Source organism: Dermacentor variabilis, chromosome 9 (genome assembly GCF_050947875.1).
Source record: "Dermacentor variabilis isolate Ectoservices chromosome 9, ASM5094787v1, whole genome shotgun sequence".
In the NCBI taxonomy this organism is placed as follows: Eukaryota; Metazoa; Arthropoda; class Arachnida; order Ixodida; family Ixodidae; genus Dermacentor; species Dermacentor variabilis.
In genome coordinates this window covers 144,567,027-144,587,238 of record NC_134576.1, presented here as the reverse complement: position 1 = coordinate 144,587,238, position 20,212 = coordinate 144,567,027, and the positions used below count along the sequence as shown (strand labels likewise).

Here is a 20,212-nt window from a genome sequence, read left to right as displayed (position 1 = left end):
TTTCTGCATTTCACATGTGCAGTAAAACCTCGTTAATTTGGATTTCACTGGACCGAAAAAAATGTCTGAAATAACCAAATGTCAAATTATCGAGAGTATCAAGAAAACAATAAAGAATGCTTACTATGTCAACATGCTTTTATTTACTGAATGAATCAGCAAATCATGTTTCTAAATTGCACAAAAGCAGATTGGAACTGCAATTCTCATCGTCTGGTGACTGATTAGCACTCGCAGCGGCGAAAGCCTCGCAACTTCCTTCACAGCGCGGCTGCAGCGCACGTCTTCATCTGAGACGCTCTTCACTATCGCATGCACATCCCAATTATTTTTTAGCCAGCGAACAGATTGTCTGTTCATCGTGCTGTAGCCGGTACTCTTCATCCTTGACAGCTTTGCACAGAGTCAACACTAAACTACTGTTTGCCACAACCACTGCAAACAAAACCGTGGTTGCTATCGAAGCGATCATGGATGGTGAATACGCAGTTATGAAAGTGCATGGCTGATGAAGTGTTATGCACAGCAGCAAATGCAAGGATAAAGGATTTAAAGGCATAAGTAGGGATGAAGCATTCTGGCATTGCTGTCATTCACCTATGATTTCCACTAATGACTATGGCGATGCAAACTCTGCTGCTTCATTTTGGTTGGACGCTAGCACCATTTTTGCTGTTTTGTGCTGCACATTTGCGGTGCTCCGTGCTCGCCGAGCTCCAACAGTTGTCTGGATGAATGAGAGTTTAACTGCGCTAAATAATACAAACGCCTGCCGGGACAAGAGGACGAGTCCGAATTATCCAATTTTCTGAATTAATGAGGGTCAAATTAACGAGGTTTTACTGTATTTGAATGTGCATGGCACGAGCATAGGTTTTCTCCAATCTGTTGCTTCTTTTCCCTACAAACATTTTAAGAACAAGGCCTTGCAACATGGCTATGCAGTTTTACAACACCACTTATTGGCAAATGTCGGAGGAAGTTGAGGCCACATACCCAATGCCTGGTCTTGGACTGCCAGGGTCATCTCGGCCACCCGTGTCTTGGACAAGTGAAGGCGGTGGTGCAATTGCTGCTCCTGCTAAGCCTGCTGCAAAGCGAGAAAGGCAAACGAGGTTTAACATCAAAGGCAATCAATGGCACAGGGTAAGATGTGCTTCATTAATTAGTTTAAAAGCTACATTTTTCAGATGGTTTCAGAAAGCCATAAGGTCAGTCCTTTTTGCTCTATATGTGGAAACAATGAAAAGAAAGAAAATACAGAAACTGCCAATCCATGTGCACATAAGTGGCACCTGCTACGTCCATCTGCCTTAGCAGCTGCCCTTCGGTACCAGCTGATAACATATCCCTCCAATGCCTTGTGGCAAGCCATGCAAATTGGAGAAAAAAAATGCATCTCCATTACACCCTGTAAAAGTACAGCAAAGCTGCTGCCAATGTTATACAAGCACAACCATCATTAGACAAGTTGAAAAAGCCCCCGCCATCTGCCATTAAGCTGCACCGATTAACGTCAATCCACATGCCACCAACTGAAGGAGTGCTCTGTCTAGTGGCATCAGCCCATACGCTCCCTTTTCCAGCTGCCGTTTGAGGTCTGCCTGAGTGGCCGCAGCCGCTAGATGGTGCTACTGTTTTTGGACAGTGTTTGCCATAATGCCGATTACGGTCGCAGCATACGCTGTGTGACAGATGCAACAGGCAGAGTGCCCAAGCATCAAGGACTAATACATTGTGTGCACATGTATGTCATACATACACGCCTGTGTGCACAAGTGCAGCATACATCATCATTCTTCTAGGCCCTCCGCCAAGTGCAAGTGCCTTGTTGAACTAACTGAATTTTTCAAAGTAACCGAGAAAACAAATTCCGTTATATGGAAACTCAAACACAAAGCCATTTTCCCACTGCCATTTGAGGCCTGTCTGAGTGGCTGTGGCCGCTAGGTGGCAGTACTGTTTTTGGATGAACACGAGCCGACAAAAAATCGCAACAAACTAGAGGCTAACAGCTTCGCTGTAAAAAAGGAAAACAAGACTGAAAGGAAGATTGGCGAGGGTTCTGCAAGCATTGAAGTATTGACATAAAGTGCTCAGAATGTTTCTCAATGGAGGGAAGTAAGCTTCATGTTTTAGTTGTGGATGTTTGCCAAGGTAGCTTTATCAGGTTACTTCACAGTCACAAATATTTTGCTGTTACTGGCACCTTCGAGTGGTCACTTTGCAGTGCCCCAACAACACTTCAACAGTCATGGAAAGGAGGACCAATGATGTAATGATGGAAGGGATGACCAAAAATAAGTGGGCCTAACAGTGACAACTAAGTTTCATCTGTCTTTATCTTTCACCTTTGTTTCTTTTGTCCATCCATGTTCAAAGTGACACTGCTCTTCACAATCAGTGACAACCGTGCTTTTATCATACTTTAGCTTCTTTATTCATTATTGGAGTAAAGCTTATTTCTTGTGCTGCACAACCTTCCTATTAAGCAATTTGAACAGCCAGTCAAAGATGCCGCAAGTTTCTTACCCTCATGTTGAAACTGCAGTCTTTCTGGCACTGTATTTGGTGCTTAGGAGCAGCAGCATAGAGGAAACACAAGAAAATTTGCTCACAATTGCTTAGAGGGGTCCTGAATCACCTCTTGGGCTAAGTGAAAAAACACATTCTATGGATAGCATGCGCTGCTGCGAACATCTCAGCCAAATCTTGAGCTCGTGTGCAGCGCATGTGGCTCACAAGTGGAGCGCAAAGTCACTTTTTTCTAAAGAAACTCTCTTTTCAACAGGGGCCTCTTGGTTGGCCGTTTCAGCTGCCAGTGGCTGCCCTTTGACGTCAGAGGGCAGATTCCCATAGAGCGCTGCTACTGGCCGATAGTTGACATCAATCAAGCAGCCTGTTTGGATCAGCGCACTTCTTCCAGCAGTTGCTGTGTATAACAGTTGTCGTAGTGAATGAAACAGGCTGAATTAGAGTGAATTAGAGTTAATTAAGTCAAAATCTGCTTCAAATTTAGATAAGGATTATGCACTTCGAAAAGAAACCAACTATCGTCAGCTCACACTTGGCTGCGCTCGTCCATGTAGGAATGAAACTTTGGCCACACTGTTTATCAATGTTGTAGCCACCAGTGCTTGCTATTTTTTATCAAACTTGAACAGCCAACTAGCCTCGACCCACGTGAAACTTAAACTCCACACAACACATAAGCTGTGCCTGCCATGCCTTGCGAGGAATGGCGGTTAGCATCTACAAGGGACGTGTGCTCACTTTCAGGCAGCTCCTAGCTACATGTGCTTTATGTCGAGCTATTGATAATACTTCAGAATGCACAATATGGATTTGCCTACTATCTGTGCAGGACAAAGCCGGTCTGCCCCACGTAGCACGGCCAGACTGGAGCATGTGAGCATGCATTCAAGCCCTGTGTGGCAGTTGCGCATTGCTATGCCTGCTGTGTAGTGTAAATATACTGCGGCCATAGGCGAGGCACCACCACTCTACCACTACCAGTGCCGCCACGCTGCCCTGCTCCTTCAAAACAAAGGACATGAGGGCAAAGGGTAAAGGTAACTACTGCACTCCCAGTATGTATGCTCATACTACGTCTTTCTGAAAAATTATTTCGGTGATGTATTCCTGGTAGGTACTATACTCGTTCCAAGGTGTTTTTCGAGGCTTCAAAAAACGGTGGTTCAGGGCCCCTTTAAAGTGGTCCTAAATCCTAAACCATCTCTCAGGCTTGGTGAAAAAATGCAGTCTGCGGCTAACATACGCTGTTGTGAACATCTCAGTCACATTTTGCAGTCATGCGCAGTGCGTGGAACTTGCAAGCAGAGCGCTAAGTCACCTTTTTTCTCAGACACTCTTTTCAACAGAAATCTTCTCACTCTTTTCGGGCTGCTACATTCCGTCATATAGTAGATTCCCACAGGCGTCTGCTATTAGCCAGTAGTTTACAGCAATCAAGAAGCGTGTTTGGATCAATGCACTTCTTCCTACTGTTACTGTGTAAGTTTATTGACGCAATTTAATAAATAGACTGAATTAAGCAAAAATCTGCATTTCAAATGTCGATAAGAATTACGTACTTCTGGTAGGATAAGTATCGTACCATCACCAACTATTGTCTGCTAACGCTTGGCTGCCCCCATAGGAACTTCGGCCATACTGCTCATCAGTGTCATGGTCGTCGGGTCTCGCTAATTTCTAATAGTTTTGAATACTCAACAATCCTGTAACCATGTGAAACTTAAGGTCAGAACAGAAATACGCCCCACAGTGCGCGCTCACTCCGGGCCGCTCCTGGCTGGACCCCTTGGCAGACTTCGCTTCATACTGAGCTATCGCGCAAAATGCGCAATTTGGATGTGGCTACTATCCATTGGCCAAGCTGGTGTGGGACAAAGCTGGTCTGCACTGCATAGCATGGTCAGACTGGAGCATATGAGCATGCTCTCAAGCCCTGCCGTGCACAAAGCAAATGCTGCGCATACGCGCTTTTTCATGTAGCTGCGGTTTGCTACGTAGCATAGACACCATGGCTGCCGGGGTGTGCCTTAACAAGTCCGCTCGCTGAGGACAACTGCATTTGCCATGTCGTACGTGCCAAAATCGAAAATAGTAGCATCTACGTGAACATCCAAAATCAAATTTGAACTGCGCACCACGGTGATGTTCAGTATGTGGAGCGTTATGGGCATGCATCACTCTGCCGTAGCCTTTACAGTGCAAGAAATTGAAGGAGTGGGAGCACCGTGAAGGCGATTATAGGCGACCTTTGATTGACGACACTCTTGCTGAACACACTGAAGTACTTTTTGTGGCAATGTTTTCCTGAAATAGTCCATTTTAAGTTCAAATACATTTCTCGACTTTGACAAAAAGTGGTTCAGGACCCCTCCATACAGATTACAAGCATTGCACCCATATTGGGCAATTAAATACTGCCATCATCTGCACTTCAACTGCACCCGCATTTAGCTTTTCCCTTTGGCACTGTTAAGCATTTAACTACAAGCCTGGCACCTATTTTACTTCCTGGGAAACCATACCTCTGGAAGGTCGAGGAGGGGAGGCATCGTCAATTGGAGGACGGTCCTTTTCACGGTCCCGATCCCGGTCACCTTTCTCTCGCCGCTTCCTAGAGGAGGCACGTTGAGCAAATTTTATGTGCTGGCAATGAAGTAAACAATAGGCACACAGGCGTAGACATGGACACAAAGGATTCACAAACCTATATGCATATTTCTTTCACAAATGGTGCAGTCATATCTTTAATGGCAGACACAAAAAAAACTGTACCAATCGGAAAGGACACAAAACGGGATGAAGGACAATAGAAAGAAGCACACAGAACAGGCACTGTCCTGTGTGACAGCATTCATCCTGATTGCTTCTTCCCCTTGTCTCTTGTCCTTTCTTGTGCTGTTTCAAAAATGAACAAGAAATAACTCGCCTGATTGTCCATTTTGCTACTGGAAAATTTCACATGGCTGAGACAGCGTATGTGTTCATCCTTTCTATCAGCTTGATTAAGTCCACTGCAGTACAAGGGCTTCTGTCAGCCTTTGTTCGTGCCGCACATGGACTGAACGCAATTTGCGCAAGGAGATTTCCTAGCCCATCTGATTCAATCATGTTTCCCTTCCCTTGGCACATAGTATTTCATTTAAAGCATTCCATCACAATGACAAAGAGATTTTTACCCACCTATCATCATGCTTACGATCTTCCTTCTCTTTCCGCTCTCGACGTTCTTTGGTCAACTTCTCATAGTCGTTGGGCCACAGGGGGTCATACTCCAACCGGACATCCCAGTCTCCACCCAGCAGGGATGCTGTGTTGGGGCCTTCCTGCACACAGCACACCACCAGTACAATATTGGTACTCAGATGCAAGGGGTGCTACCACTAAGGCTACACGTAAGAACAAAAAAATCTCATTAACTGCCCCAAAAATGTGATGGCAAAAACATACATATGTTTTTAACAACAGCATACCACCCTCGAACGAACGGCCTCACTGAACGCCTGAACCAAACGCTTACAGATATGCTCTCTATGCATGTCTCCTCAGATCATTGTGACTGGGACGCCGCCCCCCAATTTGTGACGTTTGTGTATAACATGTCACGTTATGACACCGCTCTTTACTCCACCTTCTATCTCCTCTTTGGACGTCACCCGACATTGCCATTCAACATGTTCCTGCCAACTGCTCTTGAGTCCCTATCTGAGTACACCCATGGTGCCATAGAAACAGTCACCAAGGCATGCCAGGTTGCTCACCACCACCTTTCCGAGTCACAGGCAAGACAGAAATCTCTTTGTGACAACCGTCATTGTGATGTTCATTTCTCTGCCGGTGACCTCGCCTTCCTTTGGACTCCTTCACGGTGTGTGGGCCTAGTGGAAAAAGTGCCCTCTTGGTACTCTGGCCCTTACCACGTCGTCCGACAACTCAGTGAAGTCACTTATGAAATAGCTCTAGCCGGTGCTTCCCTGTCGTCCGCGTCGGGTAGTCCCAAGCCATACCATGCGGCCGCCATCTAGCAGGTGCCGGGTTGGTCTTTCGCCGCAGGGGGTTATGTCACGGTGCCACGAAAACGACAAAGGAGACAATCACCAACAAGACGAAAGAGACGACGTAGTGAGGCAAGCCTAACATTCTGCCATACTGGTTGTACCAGTCATATCTTTTGAATAGTAAGTAAGGTCCCATTTAACCTTATATCTCTGCCCGTTTCAATATTTTACAGCATGCAAGCCGCTTTCGAGGCCACCCCTGCAAGTTTTTTTACTCCTTTGCACTTGGCAGTTTTCCTGAATCCATACTGACAACAAGATTTTCATCAAGCAAGCTCTTGCTGGGTCAACAGTTCTAAAACAAATTTCTTTCACTGGAAAAAAAAAGAATATTCCAGTTGCAAGTCCATCTGGATGCAAGAGTGCCCAAACTAGGAAAGCAGGGTGGAAGCTGTCACATTGCAAAATGTTGCTGGTCTTATTGTCTGACTGCTGGTTGCATTCCTGGTATGAGCTACATTGTTGTAGCATATATGTAAGCCAAATGGGGCACTGACCACTAGTATGCTGCATCTTTCTCTTTATACTGTAAAACCTTGTTAAAACATACAACAAAGTTGAAGGGGGAGCCACAATTACTTCACTACATCTATTACTTAGTTATATCCATTATTGCATGTGCAGCACTATGAATCTCTATGGGGATTTCAAGGGGAATTTAACTTACTTTGTTATATCCATTATTTCGTTATATGATCATCACTACATGATCATCAGAAACTACCGTCACATGCAGGCGCGTCCTGCACTGAGCGATAACATTTGCTAGACGGAGAAAAGTGCGTAAATGATAAACAAGTTCACATGTCAATGCCCCCCTTTCAAAAGGCATCGTCCCAATGCTACCAACATAACAGGAGAGTGAAACACAACAGGGCACTTGGTAAACAAAAGTAACAAAACAACAAAGAAACAAAGTCTAAGGTAACACAGTCCAAAAAAAAAAGTCCGAAGTTCACCAATGCAAAGTTCCCAAAGTTCATTAGTGCTGGTAGAATGGCTTAAGTCGCACAACATGGACTACTTCAGGTCGTGAGCGGCGCCGCTGTGATAGCGAAATGCCATTTGACACAACCTCATAGTCAAGTGCGCCAATGCGTTGGACAATCTTGTAGGGTCCGAAATAGAGGCGCAAAAGCTTCTTCCTAAGTCCTTGTCGGCGTATAGGGGTCCAAACCCAAACACCGCCACCGGGCTGGTAGTTGACATACCGTCGCTGAAGGTTGCAGTGTCTGCCCTCTGCTGGTCCTTGATACGCAGGTGGGCAAGCTGTCAGGCTTCTTCGGCATGCTGGAGATAGGTGGCGACGTCAAGATTCTCTTCGTCGCAGACGTGAGGCAGCATGGCGTCGAGAGTATTTGCCCGATTCCTGTCGTAAACCAGCTTGAATGGCATGATCTGCGTTCTTTCTAGTACTGCCGCGTGGTAAGCAAAGGTTATGTACGGCAGGACTGCGTTCCATGTATTGTGTTCGATGTCGACATACATTGCTAGCATGTCGGTGAGGGTCTTGTTCAGGCGCTCCGTAGGACCATTCGTCTGAGGGTGGTAGGCAGTTGTTCTCCTCTGGCTTGTCTGGCTGTATTGCACAATGGCTTGGGTTAGCTCTGCTGTAAAGGCCGTTCCTCTGTTGGTGATGAAAACTGATGAGATGTCCCAACTGTTAAATGTAGCGACCCTCTCATACGTCTCAAGCCAGCTTTACGGATCCTCGAATGTTGAACCACGGAACGTCGGAGACTCCCTGGGCTGCTGCAGGACGCAGGGGCTGCCATTGGGGTTGACTTGGCGACAATTTTCCTAGTTGTCTCAGGCAAAAGTCCGTGCTCCGGGGGCAGTCCTTGTAGCCTGCAGCTATTTCACTGGTTCTTGGCGACGTTGGTGTTGTCTTCCACGTTCGGCTTGGGTCACGGCTTTGTGGGGTCGTCCAGTACATGAACACAAAGCACCTCCACCAGATGTCACGTGGTAGGGACGGGGAAGAAAGCAGCGAAGCTGTGAGTAAAAAAACTAGCAATTTATTGGGCAAACCTGTGCCCTAAAAAATAGGCTACACTCAAGGAACAACGACAGCGGCGAACACAGTCGGCGACCGTTGAAAATTTGATCAGCAGGTAAAGCATGTCAGATTTTATATATGGGCCATTGAAAGTTCCAGAGTAATAGCTGGTGCTCGCGTGTCTTCCAGAAAGTTCTACACCATTCATGTCGTGCATACATGCAAATCAGATTACACAAGGTTCGGCGACAACAGACAGCGGATAGAAGCATTGATAACACTCCAGAAACTTTCGATACATGCAGGAGCACCCTGCGCTGAGCGACAACATCTGTTAGACGGTAAAAAGTGCTCACGCATAAAAGATAAGCAAGTTCACGCGTCAATATAATGTTGAGTGCACATAATTTGCATGCAGTGTATGCGCACATATGCACATACACATGGGCAATGTAGCAATGACAGCATGCTAACACTCTTCCTCACAAGGAATAGTCAATAATAAAGAAATGCATAAAATATGCACATACTCTGGCTTGGGCAAAGATTGCTGGAGGAGGTGGCATTTCATCTGGGTCATCTCTTCTGGACTTGAGGTCCATTACAGGAGCCATGATTGCAGTTCCCTTGCGAATAATGTCCCGCTGCAATGGATAAACACAGTTTAGGATTCATTAGCACTCCACAAACACAGTTAAACAATTCACAATGGAATGACTGAACGAAATGTCAGAGGAGCTTCAATAGAAAATGCGCACTAGAGATCACACAAGAGGTCCTTCACTGTACCATCATTTAAGATACTGATGGAACATGAAAGCAAAGAAAAAGTTCCTGCAACTCAGAAGCAATGTCTGCACTTGCCTATGCAATCAAGAGAGTGCACATGAATTTCAAGATATGGGCAGTAGCATACGGGAAAGCTTATACACCCCTCCTCCCCCTCTTATCTCACTACCTTTTAGCATCAACATTACCTTGGAATCAGAATACACAAATTTTGCCAAGATATTTCTCTGAAATACAGCTACAGAAGCTCAGACACTTAAATGCACTATCGCAGAAGCATCAAAAAAGTTCGTAGGTCACTACACCACTATCATGGCTTGTTTACTACAAGCAAAGAGCAGCAAATATGCTAGTCAGAACATGGTAACTATTACAGATATAATTTCAATGTAAGAGGATTGAAAACAAGCAGGGGCTTTTCTTAAAACTATTTACGTATAATAAGATGTAAGAATCACAAGTTAAAAATATATTATGCAATTCTCGTGAACTGTACTTATCAGGTTGCAGCATCACTGCCATCTGCACATATTGACTCTTCGACAAAGTCATCCCACAAGAATAGAACAAGGTAAAAAGCAAGCCTATTTATGTGATGCAAATGGAAACAATAGACATTTTGTTTATGGTTCTCTAATGCACCTAGCTGCATTCATAATATGTACAAACATAAATTTCGTAGCATTATTAATAAACCTTTCACCAACTTTGAAAGCTGAAATTTGTATTTAACAAGTTGGCCAAGTCTTCATTTCAGCTTAGGAGAAAGGATGTCCATTATTTTAGGACCTGTGATGACCTCCAGTGGAAATGATCAAGATTCAGTGGCATGAATTATTTAAGGCGGGACACAAGTTTTGAGACAAAAAAATTGCGAAAAAAAAAAAAAATGTCCTCGGCAAAAGTGAATGTCCTCGGCAGCTTTTCAGGCAGCTGCAAAGTGGAAGTAGCGAGGAAATCCCCATCCAGATTGTTCCCCTGGAGCCTTCTGAGCCATTGGCTATGACAATTTCAGGCATCCAGGAGAATAAAATGCTTTTTTCACATGGTGGCTAGTTTTTTCCACTTTTCTCCATCCACTCTTTTTTGGTAATCAGCAATTTTCCAGGAGGCATAGTTACTTGCCTACTCATCCAATTTGAATAATTTTTGCTTTATCTGATAACTAGGCTCCCAGGGAGTGCAATAAGCCTATAATACCACATTTCTGCACCTTGAAACATATTGAAATTTTGAGGAAGGTAATCAAATACATATATTGCATGTCAAGTTACAATTTTGAACTTTTGTAACTTTGGATAGAACAGAGGTAGAAACATGAGACAATGCTTATTGCACTCCTTGAGCATTCAGGAATATTTTCACATAACTTTTACATTTATTACTGCAAAATATTTTCTGCCAGTCATCTAAAAACAAGGGAACAGGAAAAACTGTATAAAATATTTTTCTCATTATATAGAGAAAAACTAATTACATGTTTGCATCAAGCACATTAAATTACATATTACCTACAAATTTCATTCCTCTAGCAGCAATATCAATAATGGTATTGCTCGAGGCCCAAGTCCCTCCTTAAGAGTATGAATATAAGTAGAACATTCCCGCTTTTCATAAATCTGTATCATAAGAAGGCAACAAAGACACCAAGGTATTTATTGTTTGTTGGCTTCTTTATGATACGATTAATGAAAATCGGGGCCCTCGGTTCCCTTTCGTCTTGTTCATAAATCTGTAGTAATTCAAGAATTTACTATTTGGCATCTCTGAATTTTATGTGGCAAAATATGTGGGCACACTATATACTGAAGCTTGCTTTAGTTGCTGGTTCAGTCTTAAAAGAGTTGAAGAGATGAAGAGGAAAGGCACGGAAATTAACCAGATATCAGTCTCCAGTAGAAGAGTTGAAAAGTTGAATTATACCAGTTAGAATTACTAAGCTGTTTATGCAAGATTGGCTTAGAAATAGCAGCTTTTCTTTTTCTCCAAGAGGAATCTTTTCTGCACAGAGGAGTACTTTTTGAAACATTTATCCATGAAGCATGAAAAACCATGGTTCATGATGCTTAATTTGTTGCTTCTTACACAACGCCTTGTTGGGTTTAAGCAAGATTTTCACTCAGCTCTACCTTCAAGTGGCACTGCAAGTATGGTGCACTAGAATGCTAATTTAATGGAATATTGAAGTTACGAGGGACGTCAAATTAGAGGGCTATGAATAAATTTTGACCACCTGGGTTTCTTTAGCATGCACCCAAGCGTGGAACAAGCATTTTTGCATTCTACCTTAATCGGATTCTGGCTGCTGTGGCCAAGAATCAAACGCACCGTCTCGTGCTAAGCGGCCCAATGCCATAGCCAATGGGGTAGGTATTGAAGGATACAGTCAAACCTCCATATATTGTACATGGATATAACGAATTATGTGGTATAATAAAAAAAGGTATGGAATGTTTCTCGCTGACATCAATTTCTGGTAGGGTTGCCAACTCTCGAGTGAATGCAGTCGTGACCAGAGGGGGGGGGGGGGGGAGTGGTTTGTAGGGGTCGAGTATGTGGTGTGGAGGCAGGGTTGTAGGGTGGCTGGCGACGACCGATCCTGTCAGTGCCAGGAGTCACCTGTCTGTACATGCAATGAATATGAACAAATCTTTCTGGTGCTAGCTAGGGTGTTGCAATTTACAACAAGAAAGTTGCAATGTAGTTGCCCGACTAACACGGCCACCAATATGGATACGGAAATAAGATCACAACAATGAAAACCTCTTTATGTTTATGACAGTACAACAGAACAAAAAAAAAGAAGTATGTGCAATCAAGCTGTCAGGCATTATAAAGAGGAAATCAAGTCTATTTATTGTTATCCAGTAGAAAGAAAAGCCAAAGTCAGGACATTTGGCAATACTGACTGGATCGATTGGAACATTGACTCGAAAGTCGGGACTGTCCTGCTAAATTTAGGACAGTTGGCAACCCTAGTTTGTTGAGAGCTTGTGCTTATAATGAACATCGGATATAACAAACTTATTTTCGTCTCAGATCTAACTTGGTTATAATGAAGTTCAACTGTATAAACAACTCTATTTACTTCTTTGGCCCCTTTATTATTTTCTTCTATTACAAATTTAAAATATTCACATATGAAGTAAGCCCTTTCCTCATACTAACATATCCCTTTTGTTAAACCATTTTTGTAGCATTTCCAAAACCCTAACAAAACAGCACAGAGAACCACACCATAAAAGTTCTCACAAAGTGCAGTTTTGCTTGTGTCATGACTTACAGGATTTACATCTAAGAAGACAAAGCGATGGCGACAAGGCATGCAATAAGACGAAATATACGCAAGAGATTTGCTGATATACCCCAGTTCTGGCGAGCACTTACCCTGGGCTGTGTCATGGCAGCCTTTTTCAGCTGCAGCTGTGACTGCAAGAGCTTTATTCCCGATGACCATCCTGCTGGAAAAGGAAATACAGCAAAGTCAAGTTATGAGTCAAATTTCGAGGAAGGATTGGGGGGAATCATGAGCTTAATTTAATGCAGCTGCTACTAAACAAAAAGACATTAGTCAGAATCCCCCGTCTTGGGTTTCACTCACTTCAACCTTCTTTGACAGTTGGTTTGATTTTTGTCATCACAATCACGAGAATGAATTCAATGTGTAAAATGCTAGTAGTTCTGACTTATACAGTCTAACATAACTTTGACATTAGCTTGTAATGAGCACAGATGATGAACTAACAGCTTTAGTAGGTTGGCTACTGGTGAAGTGTGACTGCAATTAACTGTCAGGTTTGGTAGCATCACTAACATCAGGGTTCATACAGAACATATGACTCAATATACAAAGTCAATTAAAAGATTTCAAGGATGACAAATGTTAAATTTCAAGGAGTGGGAAAGAAACTTTGTTTGTACACATACATTGGAAAAAAGTGAAATCTCCTTTTTCTAAGCTGCAATTTCTTGCAGCTAAGCAGCTGCTGAGTATGACGCATGGTTCAAGCCCTTTCAGTGGCTTTTCAAAGTTGACTTTCCCATTGTAATGATGTTAATCAGCTTCTAGCATGACGGTTAGTAGTGTACGGCTTCAGCCAAAAATACTTGTCATATTAAATCCAAACGTAACAAGCTTACTTGTCACCAGGCATTTCTAGGGCCTGGGGCTCGAAAATGGAACCGTGATCGCTGCAGTGTGAACTAGCAAAACAACAAAAACAGTGGTACGGCTCGGTCGCCTCGCCTCATCTAGCTCTGTCTAGCTCCACGACGGAAATGGCAATTTAAACACCTCTGTGGTTGGTGGCTGCGGGTACGCCACATTGCATCGCTTAGCGACATTCTGCAAAGAAAATATTTAGGATCATTTCCCGATAGACAGTGTCCATGGCATAGCCCCATTCGGAGTTTGTTACTTTGAATGTTCAAAAGTCGCCCCCAACCCCAGTTTTACAGGAATTCAAGGAGCACACTTATTTTCAAGGAGTTTCAAAGGCCCTTGCATCTCCTTTTACAAACTCGGGGATGTTCAAGGACTTCAAGGTGTACGAACCCTGCAACACCGCATATTCGCATCTACTTTGAAAGTATAAACCGAACATTGACACGAACTTTACTATGCTGTTCAGTGAAAGCATCATTTTCTGTAAATTGCGCAGCGTTTTCCACGGAGGTTATTGTACCTGTACAGAAGATTGGCTCTGTTAGACACACAATCTATATTGAACTCTAGAAAAGGGCGAAGTGCGCACCTAGCGGTGTGTAGTTCTGTTACTTTCAAGAAAGAGGAAAATCAGCTCACCGAGATCAGCTTTCTGATCCCTCGGACCTTTGTCCTTCGAGTCCAAGCCCAGACCGTCGTAAAGAGACATGGTAGTCTGAGCGCTTCAGCGCGGGAGCACCGATCAGCAAGAGGCTCACAGAAAAAGTGGCAGCCGGTGCGGACACTCCGGCACGTTTTTAAACCGCCACGAGAAAGGTATGTGACAAAAACACCATTTAACCACTAAGTTGCAGCCGCGTAACGAGCGATCAGGTGCGTCCCACGTCGTCGTGGCAAACTTTGGTAGCAGGTCGCTCCCGGCTATACGATGCAGTCACGGCTAAGAGGTTCCTGAATGTTTTCACTGTCTTCACTTATCCAACGAACTTAACCGTATTTCCAAAACGCCGGTCCTCGGCGTATTGATAAATTACGAAGTTTCGACGGTGGACGTGACAATAATACATAATGTTATTTTCACTCCGCTGTAATGTTCACGGTACGACGTCAAAATAAACGGCAAGTTGTTTCGCCATTTCGCAACTACGCGCAGATAGCGCTCGTTTTGAATCTGCCGTTTAGAACCTGCCATGAGTAACTACTTAAGAGGAAAAAACGAAATCAGGAGAGAAACCATTTATGATAACTCGAAGGGAAGCTCATCACTTTTCGAAGCCAGATCGGGATGCCTTGGAACACGCACCTATAAAGCGAGATATAAGAAGGAAGAAGAAGCATGTGCTTGCTGCGGTAAAGCTAGGGAAACGACGGAGCATGTTTTATTAGAATGTGAAGACGTCTACCCAGCGGTCGATTTAGGCGCCACTGGCCTCCTTGAAGCCCTTGGGTTCAGCGGGAGCAGTGGTAAAGCAAACATGTCCGCAATGGGCATTAGTAAGAGGCGATTGGAGGATTGGTGGAAGTAGGGAAACGACAAAAGACGGAGACGTACAAAAGCACAGTTCGCAATAGGGGATCAGAAAATTTGGGCGTGGTAGTTCATAGTGTTTTTTTTTCTTTTTTCATTGTTTAACCTAGGTAGGACATTAGGCAGTATACTAGCAAGAGCTTAGTGGCGTAACCCACCGCCCCGTTCCAAAGGGGACGCTCACAACATCCATCCATACATCGAATGTTTTGAATATATATGGTATGACAATAGTCTGGGCAGTGCGCTGATGTTTGAGGCGCGTGCAGGAGCGCTGCGCACGCTTGTGCGTGTATCGCCGCAGCTGCGACAGCTATCCGGCACTTGATCCGCCCGATGCAGAGCGTGCGAATTTGCGTATGAAAAATACGGAGCGCCTTGCGCTGCAGTGCTCGGAATTGCTCCCTCGCCTAAGAGGCTCTCAGATTTGTGCCCGTTGAAGCAGGGCGCGGCGCTGCTGTTACTTCTAGCACCAAGGCTCGTCTTCAGATGTGGTGGAAATTGGCCACCCAGTGACAGTTGCCCTCTTCTCTCCTCTTTCCCTATATATCCCTATCTCTCTCTATCTTCAAACTTTTCGGCCAGGACACAGTGAGTGCGACCACCCGTTCCAAAGGGGAGGGCCACTGCGATCATCATGTTGCAATAACATGAATATCAGTAGTGTGACTGAATATCGATACTTGGGTGTAGTCATCACTTCTGAATTAAACTGGACTACGCATGTTCAAAGCATAGCTAGCAAAGCAATGAATAAGTTATTTTTTCTTAAAAGGGCCCTTCGTCATTCTACATCTGATACAAAACTTCTAGCTTACGTCACCTTTATCCGTCCGCTCTTTAGAATACGCTAACATAGCTTGGTTCCCCCACACTAAAAGCAACGTTAAAACACTCGAAATGGTTCAAAGGAAAGCCGTGCGCTTTATCTTCAACTGCTATGGACGCATGCATTCAGCCACAGATCTTTTACACGTTGTCCAGCCGTGCTAAATTACACCGTCTAAAGTTTTTGTATTTACTGCTTAATAATGCATTAAAGATGTCTCCCACAGACTTTGTTCGTATAAACACTACAAGAATAACACGTCACAAGCATGCACTCACCCTTGAAGAATATTTCTGTCACAGTAATACTTTCCGATATTCTTTTTTTCCACTGGAATTTTCATTGGAATCGCTTGCATCCATCAGTCACGGCCCAGCGCACCATAGACAAATTTATTACCCTCGCTGAGAGCTCTGTGCCTACATTCCTCTCAGTATAACCTTGGTCATAACCTTATATTCAAGTGTTAATCCTCTCAGTGTACTTATTGTATTCAGGCGTCATCATCAGTTTTATTTACTATTGTCATGTTTATTGCATGTTTTGCCTTTATTTGTGACTCCCAATATATATATATATATATATATATATATATATATATATATATATATATATATATATATATATATATATATATATGTTAGCACTGAACCTGTATTTGTATGTTTTGCCCTCTCCTGTAAAAATTCCAAGAAGGGACTGACAGTATTCCGAAATAAATAAATAAATAAATAAATAAATAAATAAATAAATAAATAAATAAATAAATAAATAATCAACCAGGAATCCCCATGCTCTTTACAACAATAAACAGCAGAACGCAGAATTGTCTTCTGTAGCAGTCCCACTGTTTCTGAACCTTGCTTCTTCAGAGCGCAGTGGAATGAGAGTGGAACAAGGCTCGTACAGTTCCACTGTTCGTTGTTAACTTGCTCTGTTTCCACAAAGATGATAACAGTGAATCGTGCATCGCAACGATTCTATTCCAACGCCATTCCTCCTCGCGCTCCGTCAGCGATCCGCCCACATTTCTTACAGAGGTCGGCCGACCTCTAGCGGTGAATGATAAAGAGGGAGTGAAAAGCGTCTGACTTGTTTTTCTAGAACTGACGACCAGTCCGCAGCATTCACTCAACACGTATACACACGAACACATATATTTAAACAGCCTTAAACTGTCCCCACGACGTCGTTGACGACGTAATAACTTTTCATCATCATCATCATCATCATCATCATCATCATCATTATTATTATTATTATTATTATTATTATTATTATTATTATTATTATTATTATTATTATTATTTCTTTTTTTCTGTGGAAGCTCACATGAATGCCTGCGTAAACAGTACTGCAATGCAAACTCGACTGACCTACCGTACTTAACTCGAGGTATTCAATGATTGAGGGAACCCATTAACGCTCTCAGTAGCGGATTAATTAGATAATGCGTGCGCTCAAGATGCAAGCCGTAATCGAAAACGCGGGCTTTAACCCGTAAAAATACAGCTTGGCCTTGAAAGGCAGTCGCAGCTAGGATCTGTATTAGGCAGCATTTTATTTATTTTTACAGTACTGCAGGCTCAAGGTGTGGGCCCTTGCAGGAGGGGCATCAAAGTGTTCATTCAACAAGCACTGGTGTAAAAGAGAAATAGTATAGTCCATCACCAATCATGAACAATGCTAAAAAATACGTCGCGACACTACAATGAGCACCTGATTAATCGGGACAGCAAATGATTCGAATTACTACAGCTGTTTCAAACGACGAAACACTATAGGACACAACAATTAGCGCCTGATTAACTGTGAAAAGAAATGTAAAAAAAAAGAAAAGGAAGAAAAAAAGGCTTCTTTAGAACGACAGAAAACGGAGCTAGTTGGTAAGAATTCATAATGCAAAAAAAGAGGGGGGGAGGTAAGGCGTGCAGACACGGACACAACAGAAGTGGACAATACAAACGCCTTACCCCTTTTTTTTTGCATTATGAAAGCTTCTTTAAAAGTGAATGACGTCCCAGCGCAGTCGAGGATCCGGACGAAGCAATTGGTGGAGCCACAGAAGCACTAACTTCAACGCTTTATTTGAAACGGGGCATAATTATACGTATTGTTAGATACGGGACCTTTTCCTGAGCCTCCTTCGATTTCACCAGACCACATCGAATCGCACCACACCTAAGTAAGGAGCGCAGAGGCAGATCTACCCCGTTCCCGAGGCGCGGCACGTGCAAACAAGTTGGCGTCCCCCACCTCGTGCGCCGCAGGTGGAGCTATTCACTGCTTGACTCTGATTTAGTGTTAGAAAATCAGGTGTTATTGTATTCAATGAAAACAGTGAACAGACAGTGGAGATACAGGGCCAAGAAATACCTCGGGTAACAGAATATAAATACCTTGGTATATGGATAAACGAAGGCAATGGATATATGGAAACACAGGAAAAAACCATAACAGTCAAGGGGAAGAGAAATGCAGCCATAATGAAGCACAGAGCGCTATGGGGATACAATAGGTACGAGGTCCTCCGAGGTATGTGGAAAGGGGTAATGGTTCCAGGACTTACTTTTGGAAATGCGGTTGTTTGCTTTAAATCAGGGGTACAATCAGGACTCGACGGGAACCAAAGGTCAGTGGGTCGCCTCGCATTGGGCGCTCACGGGAAGACTACAAATGAAGCTGTGCAAGGGGATATGGGCTGGACTAGTTTTGAAGTGAGGGAAGCTCGCAGTAAAATTGAGTATGAAGAATGGCTGAGGAATATGGAGGAAAGTAAATGGGCTGGGAGAGTGTTCAGGTATCTGTACAGGAATAACATCGATTCACAGTGGAGGAAAAGAACTAGGAAGCTTACCAGCAAGTATGCGGCCTGTGGGGTGGGTAACACAGCAACAAAGAAGGTCAAGCGGAAAGTCAGAGAGGCTGAATTAATCTCATGGGTGGCGGCAATGGAAAAGAAACCTGCCATGAGTAACTACTTAAGGGGAAAAAACGAAATTAGGAAAGAAACCATTTATGATAACTCAAAGGGAAGCTCATTACTTTTCGAAGCGAGATCGGGATGCCTTAGAACACGCACCTATAAAGCGAGATATAAGAAGGAAGAAGAAGCATGTGCTTGCTGCGGTAAAGCTAGGGAAACGACGGAGCATATTTTATTAGAATGTGAAGACGCCTATCCAGCGGTCGATTTAGGCACCACTGGCCTCCTTGAAGCCCTTGGGTTTAGCGGGAGCAATGGTAAAGCAAACAGGTCCGCAATAGACATCAGTAAGAGGCGATTGGAGGATTGGTGGAAGAAAAGTAGGGAAACGACAAAAGACGGAGACGTACAAAAGCACAGTTCGCAATAGGGTATCAGAAAATTTGGACGTGGTGTCTTTTTTTTTGTTTCTCATTGGTTAACCTAGGTAGGATATTAGGCAGCATAGTAGCAAGAGCTTGGTGGCGCAAGCCACCGCCCCGTTCCAAAGGGGACGCTCATAACATCCATCCATCCATCCTCTTCCCGAAAGTGTAGCGAGAGCCTGGCACTGTTCCAGGTAACGTGGGTCCCGAGGCAAGACGGCTGTATTGGACCGTGAAGCCCTGGCAGCAATCCCCCCCATCCGCCTTTGTGAAGGCAGTTTCAGACCGGGAAGGCAGAGATAAGTAAGCCCTCGGACAATTGGGGCCCAAGAAGCGACCCTGTGCGCCGGGTGTGACACAATCGCAAGGGCGCCTGCCATTGGCCGAAAATGACGACACCTGAGCGGGCTCGCGGATTGGCCGAACGTGATGTGACTTCGAGACACCGAAGGGGTTAAAAGCCCGAGACCGGGAGCAGCAAGAAATCATTCCTCCCTTCATCTCTTTCGAGCTTCTTGCCACGGGCCGCAGCGTCCGAGTTGCTGCCGGCCCGTAATGACTCTATGACTTAATTTCTTGGTCCTCTCACTGTAAATAATGTAAATGTACCTCCAGTTTTCATCTCGACGTCCTCCTCAAACTCGGCCAACACCCGCACCCAACGGCAAGGTCCAAAAATCAGGGGGACAGCAATTGGGATTGTCCTCCAAATGCAACAGTATATACCTATACCTTTTTCTCTTTTTTTTTTAAATCTACCGTAGTGCTGTTACAGCTCAAATTTTTCTACGAGGCTGTGAACTAGTCAAGCTGTTATGAAAAAAAAAAAGCAGCTTTTTGTCACAGTCCTTCTCTCTGTATCTTGACAGTATGAAAAATAGATTTGATTTGATATACGCAGCATTTGACGTTCATAAGGAAGCAAATGTGCCTTGCGTGTTCGGTATCACGCTCAAAAACC

General features: G+C 43.9%; 2 protein-coding genes across 8 annotated transcripts in view; one reads left to right on the top strand and one right to left on the bottom strand.

Annotated features, from left to right (window-relative positions):
* The window catches only part of Spf45 (splicing factor 45), a 32,996-nt gene extending 18,674 nt beyond the window's left edge, over positions 1 to 14,322 (bottom strand). Inside the window, exons 1-6 of one of the 4 annotated variants that reach the window (XM_075669779.1) lie at positions 14,183 to 14,322; positions 12,766 to 12,839; positions 9,120 to 9,233; positions 5,716 to 5,858; positions 5,058 to 5,146; positions 997 to 1,090 (exon numbers count right to left, since the gene is read on the bottom strand). In XM_075669779.1, coding sequence (XP_075525894.1) covers positions 997 to 1,090; positions 5,058 to 5,146; positions 5,716 to 5,858; positions 9,120 to 9,233; positions 12,766 to 12,839; positions 14,183 to 14,252 — 584 coding nt within the window. In that variant the 5' untranslated portion in view covers positions 14,253 to 14,322. Of the gene's footprint in view, positions 1 to 996; positions 1,091 to 5,057; positions 5,147 to 5,715; positions 5,859 to 9,119; positions 9,234 to 12,765; positions 12,840 to 13,933; positions 13,998 to 14,182 lie in introns of those variants that run through there. The other 3 variants (XM_075669780.1, XM_075669777.1, XM_075669778.1) reach the window with 3 other exon arrangements.
* The window catches only part of LOC142557728 (ectonucleotide pyrophosphatase/phosphodiesterase family member 3-like), a 107,893-nt gene continuing 101,900 nt past the window's right edge, over positions 14,220 to 20,212 (top strand). Inside the window, exon 1 of one of the 4 annotated variants that reach the window (XM_075669774.1) lies at positions 14,220 to 14,359. The gene's annotated coding sequence lies outside the window, so the exon portion shown is untranslated. The remainder of the gene's footprint in view (positions 14,360 to 20,212) is intronic. The other 3 variants (XM_075669776.1, XM_075669773.1, XM_075669775.1) reach the window with 3 other exon arrangements.